The sequence below is a fragment of the Polyodon spathula genome, chromosome 5, assembly GCF_017654505.1.
Source record: "Polyodon spathula isolate WHYD16114869_AA chromosome 5, ASM1765450v1, whole genome shotgun sequence".
NCBI classification, from domain to species: Eukaryota; Metazoa; Chordata; class Actinopteri; order Acipenseriformes; family Polyodontidae; genus Polyodon; species Polyodon spathula.
Window position 1 is genome coordinate 66,607,915 of NC_054538.1, and position 16,206 is coordinate 66,624,120.

Below are 16,206 nucleotides of genomic sequence, written 5' to 3' on the forward strand. Positions count from 1 at the left end.
GGTTTTGTGCAGCGGGATTTTTGAAACACTAACATTTCTTTTGTCTTTTTTTTGTTTATGTATGGTCACCACGAAGACAAATTAAAGACGAGTCATCACAGTTTGTTTTGGATTCCACCCCTGCACTCCTTCCCTCACACCATTTTGTTTTTCGTTTGTTATTTAATCCTTTTGTTGTGTATAGAAAATAAAAATAAATTATTTTATTTCTGTACACATAAATTACTGTCTGGACATTCCATTTAATACACTCTCGCCTCACACGTGGTGTCAGAAGTGAAAATGGATCCAGCTACAGTTTTGACAATGTTTAGGGAGCAGGAGGAGAAGCGAGAGGAGAGAGAGACACGGCACCTGGAACAGCTCGCCCAGTTCTTGGGACAGCTGGTAGAAAAACTATCAATATCAACATCAGAGAGAGCGGTTGCCCGGATGTTTGCAGCTCAGCCTAATCTTCAGAAGATGACCTCGGAAGATGATCCCGAGGCTTTCTTGATTACGTTTGAGAGAGTGGCAGAGGCTGCAGAGTGGCCTAGGGAACACTGGGCCATGAAATTGGCACCCTGCCTGACAGGGGAAGCTCAGGCAGCGTATCGAGCCCTGACGGCCACGAATGCAGGGGACTATGTCAAAGTTAAAGAAGCCATTCTCTCACGCCTCGGGATCACGGAGGAAACATACCGGCGCCGTTTTCGGGAATACCAGCTGTCCAAGGGGATGCGGCCCCGGGTTGCGGGACAATATCTTTTAGATCAGTGCACCCGGTGGCTGCGGCCAGAAGAACATACACCCCAAGAACTGGTGCAGAAAATAGTTATAGAACAGTTTGCGTCTATACTACCGCCAGGGAATCGAGAGTGGATTAAGAGGAATAGACCTACCACTCTCGAGGATGCCCTCCTCCTGGCGGAGGCCTACGAAGACGCAAACGAAGGTGCCGGGTCAGACCCCACTCCTGCCCCTAAACTAACTCGGACCAACCAACCAATGAAGCCCAGAGGGGGTAACCGGACCTTCAGACCATGGAGGTCGAGGTTAGCCCCATCCTGGGCGAGAGAGAATCCCCCTAACCTGCCGGTCGCGGACTCGCAGGACAGATTAACTCCGTTGATGCCTCCTAACCAAGTGTGCTACCAATGTAATGAGCCTGGACACATTGCCAGGAATTGTCCAGTAATAAAGGTGGACCTGGCGACAAGATCCTGGTCAGCAGTAACAGGTAGGAACACTGGGGAATGTCGGGAGGGCCCTTATCAGTTAAGAGTACAGGTCGGGGGAAAGAGTACTTACGCATTTGCGGACTCTGGGTGTGCACAAACATTGATTCGGCAAGCTCTCTTGGATGGGGTAGCCTGGGAGCCACAGGGTAAAGTGGCTATCTCCTGTATTCATGGAGAAACTCGGGTTTATCCCACCACTAAAGTTAGACTTATTGTAGGTGATTATTCAGCTTGCGTTAAAGTGGCTGTAGCGCAATGTTTACCATACCCTGTTCTCCTGGGAAGAGACTGGCCGTTTTTTGATCGTATTTTAGGTCGGGAAATGGTCTTAGTTTCTACCAGGGGACAATTAAAGCAACAGGAGAAAACAATTGGCGAGATTTTTCCGTTGCAATCCGACCTGTTTAACCCTAAAATCCGCCCAAGAAAAACAAAAAGAGAGCGTCGGGTGGAAAAATATGAGGGAACTCTGAGACGACAAGGGGAGGGGTCTGACACAAAAGTAAACCAATCGCTGAAACGGCAAGGAAAGGGAGTAGGTATTCAGTGTAACCGGGGCTGCGAGGTTACTGAGGTGGAAGGTCATGTAATAAAAGACACTCCTCTCTGTGTACCTAACCATTGGGACCGAGATATTGACTTGGGATATGAACAACAAAATGATCCCACGTTACAGTATGCTTGGAAACGGGTTAGATATATCGAGGGGAAGGATATGCAGGAAGGACAACCGGTGGTATTTCCGCATTTTTCTGTATCTGGGCACTTATTATATAGAATAACCCGGGCTCCCGGGACGGGACAGCTCGTAAAACAGTTATTGGTTCCTAGGCCTTTTCAGTCAGAAATCATGAGATTGGCGCATGACATTCCATTTTCAGGTCATTTGGGAACTGAAAAGACTCAGGAACGAATTCTGGCCCGGTTTTTTTGGCCTGGGGTTTATGGTCTTGTGCGGAAGTATGTATCGGAGTGTCCTGAATGTCAATTAGCTGCCCCTAAGTCAGTTCGCCCCGCACCTCTGGTTCCACTTCCAATTATTGGGGTACCGTTTGAAAGGATTGGTGTAGATTTAGTAGGCCCTCTGGAGGGAACAGAGTCAGGATATCGGTATATTTTAGTAGTAGTGGACTACGCAACGAGATATCCAGAAGCTGTTCCCTTACGCTCTATGAATGCAATAGCTGTAGCGAATGAATTGGTAAAAATATTCTCTAGGGTGGGAATCCCGAAAGAAATTCTCACTGATCAGGGCACTAATTTTATGTCAGACTGTATTCAGCAACTATATAAATTATTGAAAATTCGTTCAATTAGAACCTCAGTTTTTCATCCACAAACGGATGGGCTTGTTGAACGATTTAATCAGACTTTGAAAAATATGTTGCGCCGCTTTGTAGATCAAGAAAAACGCAATTGGGCTAAACTGCTTCCCTACTTGCTCTTTGCAGTTCGCGAGGTACCACAATCCTCAACGGGGTTTTCCCCGTTTGAGCTCTTGTACGGTCGGCAGCCGCGGGGTATCTTGGATCTCATAAGAGAAGGCTGGGAAGAACAGTCAAAGGAGTCTAAAAATGTAGTAAAATATGTGTTGCAGTTACGCGATCGCTTAGAATTAGTCGGTCGATTGGCACATGACAATCTCAAAGCGGCACAGCAGAAGCAGCAACAAAGCTACAATAAAAATGCAAGAATTCGGAACTTTCGACCTGGAGACAAAGTGTTGTTATTGTTGCCCTCATCGGAATCTAAGTTGTTTGCTAAATGGCAGGGTCCCTTTCAGGTTATTCGAGCAATTGGTAAAGTCAATTATGAGATCCGACAGCCTGGGCGTCGGAAAGAAAGTCAAATTTATCATGTTAATCTCCTGAAACCGTGGAAAGAACGGGAAGTCCATTTTATATCTCCTGTACAGGAGGGAGAGGATTTTGGACCCTCAATTGAGTCAGAGTCAGCAATTGAGGTCCCGATGGGGGAACAATTAACTCCTGATCAGCGTGAAGAGGTAAGCAATCTAATTAAAATGTTCAGTGATGTGTTTTCTAACGTGCCTGGAAGAACGCATTTGATCGAACATGCTATTATCACTCCGCCAGGTCTAAGAGTTAGACAGAGACCGTATCGCATTCCAGAGAGTCGGAGAGATTCTGTTCGAAGGGAGGTGGAGTGTATGTTGAAACTTGGGGTAATTGAACCTTCCCGAAGTGAGTGGTGTAGCCCAATAGTACCAATAGACAAGCCAGATGGGTCACTACGATTATGTATCGATTTTAGGAGGGTGAATGCTATCTCCAAGTTTGATGCATATCCCATGCCTCGAGTAGATGAACTCTTAGACAAACTGGGGCAAGCTCGGTTTATTTCAACTCTGGATCTGACGAAAGGATATTGGCAAATTCCATTAACGAAAGCCTCTCGTGAGAAAACGGCATTTTCAACCCCAGAGGGTCTTTTTCAATTTTGTACTATGCCGTTCGGACTTCATGGAGCGCCTGCTACTTTTCAGAGACTAATGGACAGGGTTTTACAACCTCATCGAGAGTATGCAGCTGCGTATATCGATGATGTAGTCATTTATAGTTCTTCCTGGAGAGAACATTTGACTAGATTAGAAGCCGTCTTACAGTCTCTGAGGAGGGCGGGGCTCACAGCGAACATGGCAAAGTGCGCTATTGGAAAAGAAGAAACTAAATATTTAGGTTTCATAATGGGTAAGGGTAGAGTGAAACCGTTGGTTTCAAAAGTCCAGGCTTTGTTGGATTCACCGGTACCTACCACGAAAACCCAGGTGAGATCACTGTTAGGGTTGGCTGGTTATTACCGCCGCTTTATTCCACACTTTTCCACTATAGCCGCCCCTCTCACTGATCTCACTAAAAAGAACGCTCCAAATAAAATTAAGTGGAGTGCAGAGTGTCAGACAGCCTTTGAATCTATTAAAACTAATTTGAGTCAGGCCCCAGCATTAATAAGCCCGGATTTCAGCCGAGAGTTCGTCCTGCAGACAGATGCATCGCAGACTGGTCTGGGGGCGGTTCTGTCCCAGGAGAGAGATGGTGTAGAACACCCGATACTATACATCAGTCGGAAGTTACTGCCCAGAGAACAGAGGTATTCGGTAGTGGAGAAAGAATGCCTGGCAGTGAAATGGGCAGTGGAATCTTTAAAATACTATCTTCTGGGACGACCCTTTGTACTCATCACAGATCACGCTTCTTTAAAGTGGTTAGACACGATGAAGGATTCAAACGCTAGGATTACGCGGTGGTACCTGGCGCTCCAACCCTTCGCCTTTCAAATAAGGTATCGTGCGGGTAAGTTACATCAAAATGCTGATTTTTTTTCCCGGGAGGGAGGTAAAAGGGAAGGGTTAGAGGTTTCCGAGTGTTCCTTCGGCTCCACTCTGAGGGGTGGGATATGTGATGAGTCAAAGGGGTTTCGGTCTGTGATTCAGCCTCCCGACAGTAGATGGCATCAAACCAACTCGGGACTTCCCTTACCAAGATCTCGTGACCATGGCAAAAGTCATCTTTTGAGGGGCGGCACCTTGGTGAGGGGCGGAAGTACGAGTATGTAACTTCCAGCCACTGGAGTCAAGTGAAGGAGAAGGACACGTGTCGGTTGGGGATTGGTGTTCCACTGACTACAGAGGCGGGACATTACATACTAAAGGGAACGTACTACTGTGTTCGGGGTTGGTCCGAAAGTAAAGTAGGAGGAGTAACGGGTGGAGGGAGAGTCTGGTTTTGTGCAGTGGGATTTTTGAAACACTAACATTTCTTTTGTCTTTTTTTTGTTTATGTATGGTCACCACGAAGACAAATTAAAGACGAGTCATCACAGTTTGTTTTGGATTCCACCCCTGCACTCCTTCCCTCACACCATTTTGTTTTTCGTTTGTTATTTAATCCTTTTGTTGTGTATAGAAAATAAAAATAAATTATTTTATTTCTGTACACATAAATTACTGTCTGGACATTCCATTTAATACACTCTCGCCTCACATGCCATAATTATGAAAGCTGGGACTAAAGTAAATACTCCTGCATTAAAAGTTTTATGTCAAGATGATGTGGTTTAAAAGTCACAGGGACATTTTTCACACAAGGTAGGCTTCACACAGGTTTTTCAAAATAAGTTGTGGAGGGGGTTTTGTAAACGAGCTCCCCATACAAGGAGGCTTGGTGGTCCAGTTGTTAAAGAAACAACTTTTGGGTGAGACATAAAACCAAAGTCATACTATTAGTGACTCCGCAGCACCACCTGTTGATGAGGCACAGTTCACCCCCTAGTCTCTGTAATGTGTCTGCTAAATAACTAATCTAAGACACACGATCAACACACTCTCTCCAAGTACCTATGCACACATTAACCTTCCTGGCTAATACAGCTTAAAAGCTGCTTAACAAGAGACACAGCTTGACAAGAGACCTATCCACAGCTGATTAGAACATAAAGAAACAAGCAGGGCTGTATTTTAGTGTCATCTTGTGTATTGGTATATGCACGTGTGTAAATATTGTTTTTGTTCCTTTAGAGAGCTGAATGCTGAAATTGTAACTGTGATCTGTTCAGAATTCACTGCAGATAGACAGAAAAGTTAAGATCAGTGGTGTTCGTGTCTTTCTGTACACCTCTTCCCTTACTCCTTCACTCTTCCTCTCTGGACAATATGTCACAGAGAGGTTTCATTTCTTTGACACTTTCAGTGGCATTCTGCTCTACTGCTCTAATCATCTTCCCTTCTCTCTGGTCTCTCTCTGTAATTAATGAGTTTTTATTCCTTACTAATGTCTTATAGCAGAGCTGTGCTTCAGAGTATTGAATAAGAAGACATCAAGCTCTCTAGCCAAGCTTTCCCAGAATGCCTCCATCTCTATCTCCCCCTTACTGTTCCTACTCCTCACCCCCTACATCTCCCTCTCCATCTCCCCCTTACTGTTCCTACTCCTCACCCCTACATCTCCTTATCTATCTCCCCCTTACTGTTCCTACTCCTCACCCCTACAGCTCCTTCTCTATCTCCCACTTACTGTTCTTACTCCTCACCCCTACATCTCCTTCTCCATCTCCCCCTTACTGTTCCTACTCCTCACCCCTACATCTCCTTCTCTATCTCCCACTTACTGTTCCTACTCCTCACCCCTACATCTCCTTCTCTATCTCCCCCTTACTGTTCCTACTCCTCACCCCTACATCTCCTTCTCCATCTCCCCCTTACTGTTCCTACTCCTCACCCCTACATCTCCTTCTCCATCTCCCCCTTACTGTTCCTACTCCTCACCCCTACATCTCCTTCTCTATCTCCCCCTTACTGTTCCTACTCCTCACCCCTACATCTCCTTCTCTATCTCCCACTTACTGTTCCTACTCCTCACCCCTACATCTCCTTCTCCATCTCCCCCTTACTGTTCCTACTCCTCACCCCCTACATCTCCTTCTCCATCTCCCACTTACTGTTCCTACTCCTCACCCCTACATCTCCTTCTCCATCTCCCCCTTACTGTTCCTACTCCTCACCCCTACATCTCCTTCTCCATCTCCCCCTTACTGTTCCTACTCCTCACCCCTACATCTCCTTCTCCATCTCCCCCTTACTGTTCCTACTCCTCATCCCTACATCTCCTTCTCCATCTCCCACTTACTGTTCCTACTCCTCATCCCTACATCTCCTTCTCTATCTCCCCCTTACTGTTCCTACTCCTCACCCCTACATCTCCTTCTCCATCTCCCCCTTACTGTTCCTACTCCTCATCCCTACATCTCCTTCTCTATCTCCCACTTACTGTTCCTACTCCTCACCCCTACATCTCCTTCTCTATCTCCCCCTTACTGTTCCTACTCCTCACCCCTACATCTCCTTCTCTATCTCCCACTTACTGTTCCTACTCCTCACCCCTACATCTCCTTCTCCATCTCCCACTTACTGTTCCTACTCCTCATCCCTACATCTCCTTCTCCATCTCCCACTTACTGTTCCTACTCCTCATCCCTACATCTCCTTCTCTATCTCTCCCTTACTGTTCCTACTCCTCACCCCTACATCTCCTTCTCCATCTCCCCCTTACTGTTCCTACTCCTCATCCCTACATCTCCTTCTCTATCTCCCACTTACTGTTCCTACTCCTCACCCCTACCCCTCCTTCTCTATCTCTCCCTTACTGTTCCTACTCCTCACCCCTACATCTCCTTATCTATCTCTCCCTTACTGTTCCTACTCCTCACCCCTACATCTCCTTCTCTATCTCCCACTTACTGTTCCTACTCCTCACCCCTACATCTCCTTCTCCATCTCCCCCTTACTGTTCCTACTCCTCACCCCTACATCTCCTTCTCCATCTCCCCCTTACTGTTCCTACTCCTCACCCCTACATCTCCTTCTCTATCTCCCCCTTACTGTTCCTACTCCTCACCCCTACCCCTCCTTCTCTATCTCTCCCTTACTGCTCCTACTCCTCACCCCTACATCTCCTTCTCCTACCACCCTACATCTCCCTCTCCATCTCCCCCTTACTGTTCCTACTCCTCTCCCCCTACATCTCCCTCTCCATACCCCCCTCCTTTTGAGTTGTACTCTTCTGACAAATGCTTTCATCAGTGTTACTTCTCAAGAATTAATATTAGTCCAAACGTTTGTCTGTTGATGTGTTTTACAATAAATATAAAGCACTACTGAAACATTGAAATTCTATTGGAAACAAAACAAAAACGTGATGAAACTACAGAGGCACATTGGGACAGAACTCGTAAACCTGCAGAGGTTACTCTTCTATCCAATGACTTGCTTAGGCTTACATCACTTAGCTGTTTGTCTCTTTAATAACAAATACAGGAGTAAATCACGTGAGTAAACATTTTGTAAATCCAGCCCTTTACCTCCCCCTTAATTACTGTGTATGCTCTAGCAGGACCAGCTCCAGTGAGGAAGAATACAGAGAATATTGTTTCCATTTTCATTTAAGTGTCTTGCTTACTTTGAAAAACAACTGCAGAAAGAGACAACTACATAGAGACTAATTAAGGGGGGAAATCAATGAAAACATTGTCATTGTGTGGACAAGGAATTGGTTCATCTGGGAAGATAATCCTACTTCAAAAAGGTACAGTAGCTTCTGCCTGCCATACTGTGGCTACCTGCCAGACACCTGCAGCAAAACTCTCATACACACTTACCCTAGAAAGAGGACAGTAACACGTAGTAGAGCACAGTGACAGTTAAACTTACATGTTAAACCATGGTAAATGCACAGTAATACCATTGGAAAACTGCAAAACTACTGTGTAAACATAACACTTTAAGCCCTTTAGGACATTTTGAGCAGAGTTAGTATAGAGCTTCGTTCCCAAAGTTCTCAGCCCAATAAAAACTATTGAGAAAAGACAAACAAAAAAATGTATTGGGAATTTCTAAATGAATAGTTACAGGTGGAATAAAGGAAGGCAAACTCTTCATGATACACTGCACAGTTAGCAATGCATGCTACTGCAAGGCATCATGGGTCTGAACTTCAGAATCACAAACAGTTTTAAAAAATCCTTTATAAATTGATGCCATGTAGAATGAAAATTCAAAATGAATGTGAAAACAATATTATTCCATTCCGTTAGCACCAAGCTGAGATCTGTTGGCTTCTCTTAATGCAGCCAACCTTCACTTCTTAAGCCACAAGTTTACAAAAACAACATTAACAACACTCATCTATGAAGCATTTATTATTTACAGCTGCACAGCTAATAATGTAAATGTTCCAGACTGTCCACAGTTATTGATGTAATAAATCATATTTCCAGAGAGCTTGTGTTGTAAATAATGGCTTGTGTATGTCCCACAGCACCCTCCTTGTATTAGCTTCTCTATATATATATACAAAACCACGGTAGGCAGACTCTGCAATTCTCTGGGGTTTGCAACTGAATTGATTGATGAAAAGCATTTCAGGTAAGCTTAGTATTAACAGCATCATTACAGCATTTATCAATGATCCCCTTGAATAGCTACTGCAGTTGCTGTAATTTATAAAATCAAATCGATAAGCTAAAAACATTAGTGGTTAAAAAAATATATATCTATTGTGGCCCATCCTTTTTTTTAAATTTCAGGCTAATGGTAGAAGTATTGCCCACATTTACAACAGAGGATTCTACAGTATTATAGAACACCAGTGCACTAGAGCAGACATTTTAAAAATAGCTTTGAAACAGACTTTAAAGTTATAAGAGTAAAAGGTTTTATCAGGATGTAAACAATGAAAAGAAACATTACAGGTATGTTATTAAACAGTTGTAGCACCATATGGGGACGTGTAGCGCTATATTTTTCAAAACCCTGCTACTTACTCTTTCAGCTTCTAAAGTCTTATGCTCCACTACTAATGTCTCTTGTAATGGACTGTATTTACTGTCTTTCTTGTTTGCTGTGATGATTTTAACACATTGTTATTTCTGGGCACTGGGGTTCTACTTCCATGCAGAGGTTATTACTTTCCAATAGTAATCCTTGGCCTGGACTGCACTGTACTGGAGGAGAGAGAATGACAGTGACAACATTGGAGCTGATTCCCTCTCGGGGTCTATTTTAATGATCTAAACAGAAGGGAGTCTTAATAAACCTGGGGCCATCTGTATCACAGACCTCTATCCACTGAATTTGTATTGTATTTAGTGATGTTAATATGGGTGTCAAGGGGAGCGCAGGTTTGCATCTTTGCTGTGCCAAGTCACAGATCATCTGTGGGGATTCCCCAGGAAGCATCTCATTGGCTCTGGCACAGCCACAGGTTAGTTAGACAAATCTTCAGCTCCCTCACTGTGCTACAGCAAACCACATGGATTCTCAACAACAAGTAGAGCTGCTGTAAGGAGTTGCTGCAGTGAGGCTGGAGGAGTGGATAACTGTCTTATATATTCCTTTAATAAAAAATCAGAAGCCATCTCAGCAGAGAGGGCCTGAAAATGAAGGCTTGGGTCAAAGACCAAACAGGAAAATAAAATGCATTATGGCACTCTGACACTACTGATATTAATATTAGATTTTTATTGCAGCACAGAAAGTATTGGATTTACATTATTTGGAATATAATGCAAATCCAATACACTACAGGAGAGGCCATGATAAACCTAATATTAATCTTTGGAGAGCTACAGCTAATTTTAATGGTGGGAGGACGGTAAATCTGAATAATTCACCCAAGATTTGTATTTTTTTATGCTGTAGCTGCTAAATCTGAAGATGTTAAAGTAACAAAAAGGAATAGACATAACCAGTACTGCTTCCTGTGTGACCTGAGTATATTAGTACTTGTCATGCAAGCACAGCCATATGAGCAAATCACAATTATACACACAAAAAGTGGTTAGTATAGAAATTCAGACAAAGCTCTATTCCTGTCTGGGATCACACTCAATCTCAGTTTAGTTATGTGCAGATGAAGATTAATAGCATTGTGTGGATTCAGACCAAGGCTACAACTGATTCCAATTAACACTGAACTCATCTCTCATCTACACCTCCAATGCTGCCTGTTAACAGTGTTTACATCCTTGTGCATTTCAGAGGAAATCACAGTTCATAACAAAGGAAACACAGCTATGAGTGGTGTTGATAATGAGGTAAAGCCCTTTAGACTTCCTTGATCCACAAAGAAGACAGATCGGTAACACTCAAATACGACAAAGCAAAAATTACTCCACACTGCTCCTGAACAAATATTTATGTAAGGTATATTCAACCTCAAAAAAGTAAGGAGTTTTGAAAACGTTGATAACACATGTTTTATAAGCAAATTTAAAATGTAAGGTCTGAGGACAAATTGCTGCTTGCTGATTGGTTTTCTTAAGAGGGGAGATTGAAAATTGGAACTGCTATGTGCAAAACATTGGATCATGTTTTGACAAACAATTGAGTGGTAAAAAAAATATTTAACATTCTTTTCAACTATAAAGTTCAGTCCCATGCATATTACGTGTAACAGTGATTGTGTAAAACATCATACTGAAACCTGTAACTTCATTGGACAGTAACGTTACCTTTGAGACCCCACCCCGTGGAGTATAAAAGTAAGGACCCATTAACAAAGTGCAGAGGGCTGATGTCAAGCTTAATTAAGGAATTATAATAATTAACCCAAGAGAGAATTAGTTTGGGACTTTGTTTTCAAAAGAAGATGCTTGATCTATAAAGACAAGTGACCCAGTGAAACTGGACTGGAACCGACAAAACTTTCTCTGCCTTTTGAGTTTCATCGCCTCTGCCAAGAGCAACTGTGGATTTGTGTTCAAGCTGCTAGCCTGCGACCTTGGATACAATAACAAATCTCAGACCAGCTGGTGATTGCAGGTGGAAAAAGCAAAGTTACAGAGATGCACAGACAACCTCATCAACTTGTAAGGAACGGGTTTGATGAGAATAAACAGGTTCACATAACATTAACATAGACTGGGATACTCTAAGACTAATTTAACTCAACTAATTTATTGTTTGATTTAACCCTTTGATTACTTTCTCTGATTGATGCCATTCTGTAACTTTGTGAGCTGCATTACTGAGTCACTTCTTTATTCATCTAACTATTCTGTATTCAATAAAGTGCTTTACTTTGTTATATATTGTTATATCTATATATTTGAACTATTAGGGGATGGTGGTCTTAAATAATTTGACACCCTGATTCTTCACGACATTTACATGCACTGCTTAATCTGATCAGCTGAGTTAGTTACCAGAGAGATAAAGGAACAAGCTTGAAGGGCCGAATGGTCTTCTCTCAATGGTACATGTTCTTATATTTTATGTACTTATGAGATACTGTCCATCTCTGACAAGGGCTATTCGATTTACACAAACAGCAGCACTCCAGTAAATTGGGGAGCTGCTTTCTAAGTGTAAGGCAAACATTAGCAAGAAGACCTGTGTTTAAAATGTGAACCTAATTTAAAAAAAAGTTTTTGAACAAATAAGTGTCTGGTTCCAATGAGCGCACACATTGGTTAAATCCAATCCTGCTCTTTTCCTGTGGTTACAGTGACAATAATAATGACACGCGCACCAATTAACCAGACGCAGCCTGCCAACACCACTGAACTGTAAGTAAAGGCCATTGCGTTATCTGCCTCGCTAATTGCTAGGGGATGGATCGCACAGCAGTGTCTATATATAATGTGCCAAGCTTCGGAAGAAGAAAAAGAAGATGTCCTAGTAAAGCAAAACAGTTACTGTATGACTATGCTTACAGATAATATGTTCTTACGTAAAGGGGGAGCACTTCTACACGAGACAAACACATGGGCTTGTGCAAGGGACTACTTTAGAAAAGAGCTCAATTGAAAAGCGAAAAGTGATCATTTAGAAGAAATCTAATTAAAAGACTGAAATGTGGTCTTTTATCAGCGTTCCTTTAACATCTTACTATGCTGGCGAACAGAAACACAGATTTTTACATGTTGGCCCCCGTGTCTTACATTTGCACTTATCTTCAGCTGTGGGGGTGCTTATACTGGGATTGGGGTGCATGGCCTTATGTATATGATGTGTATATGAAAACATGTGTACCTGCATTTTCTCCCCGAAAACACCACGCACCCAAGTACAAGTCCATGCCCCTTTTTGTAAGATTACTACAGCTGTCTGTTGCCCTGTCTTACCTGTCTGACCTCCAGTTTGTAACCGATTACGACGTCCACTGCTTCGGGCTCTCTCTGGGTCCACTGCAGTGTGTAGGAGTAGTTTCGGTTGTCCTTCTTTATCGGGGCTGGGGTGTCGTAGTAGAACTCAGGGTTGTACGCTTTGGCTGGAGGGACAAAACCAAGTTTAATGTAACTTTTATGATATCCATACAGTCATCTGGTGGTTAGAAACGTGGGGGTATTGTAAGGAAAATCTGTGTAAAGCTAGAATTCACTTTTAACATGTGATAACCACTGCCCTCTGCCAGTGCATCTCCTCCTCCACACTGCCCGCAGAGAACAGAGTAGCAGTTGAGTTGGAACACAAGTATATAGATCAGGGTAATTGAATGAAGTAAAGAAACCAGGAAACGGTGACATGTCAAAGGTATGCCTGAAACTAATCTGCCTGGAGTTATCATGACCAAAAGGATCCTGGAAAATTCACATTAAATAAACTTGCTTCAACTATAGTCTCTACAGTTGTCCCACGTTATACCGCCCCCTTATATAATGCCACCCTCATATACCGCCAGGTATTCTCTGAACAAATGTCACCAATATAAAAACAGTGCTATTTGTACCCGTTATACCACCACCCTGATGTCAGCCACCCTCCAACTTCCTCAGCCAAGCAAACGTAAATATAAGCTGTTGAGCTTAAATTGCTTTGTAAAATAAATAGATATAATCGTTCAATCGGGGATAGTATTCAGCAGGCTACAGTCGTGCCACAAACAGTAAAGTTCAACTGACCAGTACAGTAGAAAAAAAAAAAAAAAGGCATGCTTTTTTGTTTTTATGGAACTTTTGTTTGTGTGATTTGGCACTAAGTGAGTATATTATATAGAATATATATTTTTTTTTTAAGTATAAACTCTTCCTCAAAAGTAACCATGTATGTTTCATACAGATGGGAAAAGATGACAAAACGACACTAGTAGACCTACTGTTAAGAACTAGTACTGTAGTTTTAAAAAAGATTAATGTTTTAATAAAATGGCCTGGAGATACTGTAATTGTATAACTAAAAAAAATAAAATGCTTATTGCTCGTTTTTGCCCATGGCCCTTACCTGGCAGTAAAAAGAGGGCTGACTATATCTGATTCTTAAAGAATAAGTAAAGAATAAATATAGCGTCCCCATGTGTTGTTACAACTATATAAATAACATACCTGTAATTTTTCTTTTCGCTGTTAATATCTTATGAAATTTTTACACTTTAAATGTAAAGTCTCTTTCAAAGGTCTTTTTAAATACCTGCTTAGTGCACTTGGGTTTGAGATCAGAGGAGTGTCATCTCTCTCTGATCAGAGAAGAGACACGCCTCAGTAAAGCTGGGGCAGGGACAATGGTGTGTGTTTTTTTTCTTGATCTGTCTATCTATCTATCATCCATCCATCCATCCATCCCATCCATCCATCCATCCATCCATCCATCCATCTAAGGACTCCAAAGCAAAATACGACCCCATCAGGATGCAGAAAATTCATGACGGTGAGGGTGAGGGAGAGGGTGAGGGGTGAGGGGTGAGGGGTGAGGGGTGAGGGGTGAGGGTTTGTGCTGTGATTTTTGTATTGTATTGCAATGTAGTAGTGATTGGCTAATGCCCAGCCTACAAGTGTGTTGTTCTTTTGTTTAAACCTTTTATTTTGGCCATCGTGCCGTGTTTTGTTTGTTCCTGTTTGTATTTGTGTTTAATAAATGTGCGCTTTAGCGCTTCAACTGCAGCTTTCTGTCTCTGGGTCTAATTCCTGCCAGGAACCAGCCTGGGCCGTGATACTACCCTGTTACAGAGACTTCAAATGTATAACTGTCAAAACTTGTCAGGATGTTAACAACGAAAAGAAAAATTACAGATACATTATTAGACAAAGAGAAGGAGTGTGATGCCTTTTATTGGACTAACTAAATAATAATTATTCACAAGCTTTCAAGACCTCAAAGGTCTCTTCTTCAGGTGAAAGTAGGAAAGAGATTGCAATGTGGTAATGAAGGCTAATGCCCAGCCTACAAGTGTGTTGTTCTTTTGTTTAAACCTTTTATTTGGCCCTTCAATCTCTCTTTCCTACTTTCACCTGAAGAAGAGACCTCCGTAATAATTATTATTTAAGTTAGCCTCCAGTAAAAAAGTATACATAACAATCCCCTCCTGAGGTCTTGTAAGCTTGCGAATAATTATTATTTAGTTAGTCCAGTAAAAGGTATCACATCTCCTTCTCTTTGTCTATCATTTCTGGACTAATCCAGCTACAATCTATCCATACATTATTAAATAGTTGAAGCAACACGTGGGAACGCATATGCGTAAGAATATGTATATTTTTCGGAACCCCACTTAACTCTTTAATGGCCTATATACACCTTCACTTTAAAACACAACTCTTACGATATAACTGCCTGGTATGTTATTAAACTAAATGCCATCTTGTGGAGGCCGGACAGACCAACAGACACACAGACTCACCGGACACGTAGAAGATGCATATGGAGGTGCCCACGTCGTTGGAGATGCTGCACTCGTACGTGCCATTGCTCAGCTGGCTGAAGCTGTCGATCTGCCACTCCGAGTAGTCCTGGAGCTCAGGGCGAGAGGACCGGATCAGGCGGCCATTCAGTCTCCACGTCGATGAGGCGATGCGTTGAGGGTTCGCTTTCAGCATGGTGCACCTCAGAGTCACGCTCTCCCCTGTCCGAGTGCGCACATCCAGGGACTGGGGGTCCACGATGGGGGCGACTGGAGAGAGAAACAATAATAGGAAGACTCTTATTCCTTTCGCTTTCACTTTCAGAGTGAATTATAATTATTATTATTATTATTCTTTTATATAGTGCCTTTCATTAAATGAAATCCCAAAGCGCTTTACATTTAATGTAATCATTGTAAAGCCCAGTGAGTTATGGTAAAGCATATAAAAAATAAAAAAAAAACTTGTCAAAACCATGGTAAACTATGGTGAACTGAAAAATTATTGAGCAAATTAGTAAGGGCTGTGTTCTCTAATGCAAGCTTCTAGCAGCCAGCGCGCTCACATCCTTAATTGACATCGATGGGGTTAAGAGTTCAGAGCAGGGATCAATACACCCCTCTCCAGAGCTGATAAAATACAAGTAAACAAAGTAAATGAAGGAGCAGACTGACAAGAATGGGCTCGGAGAGAGAGAATGCAATTATTAGGACACAATAGTAGAGTTAATAAGAACAACCTGAGCTGGCTCTTGGTTTCGGGGGAAACTTCCCATGAACTACCAACTGCTGTCAGAAGGGGGCCAACAAAAACTGAGAGAGGAGGGTGCCCTAATACAAATGTATCACTGTAAAAT

The 16,206-nt window shown here is 42.5% G+C and overlaps 1 protein-coding gene across 1 annotated transcript in view; it reads right to left on the bottom strand.

Annotated features, from left to right (window-relative positions):
* The window catches only part of LOC121316191 (MAM domain-containing glycosylphosphatidylinositol anchor protein 1), a 174,657-nt gene that overhangs the window by 63,471 nt on the left and 94,980 nt on the right, over positions 1-16,206 (bottom strand). The window contains exons 10-11 of the mRNA XM_041251079.1: positions 15,350-15,619; positions 12,861-13,006 (exon numbers count right to left, since the gene is read on the bottom strand). Coding sequence (XP_041107013.1) covers positions 12,861-13,006; positions 15,350-15,619 — 416 coding nt within the window. The remainder of the gene's footprint in view (positions 1-12,860; positions 13,007-15,349; positions 15,620-16,206) is intronic.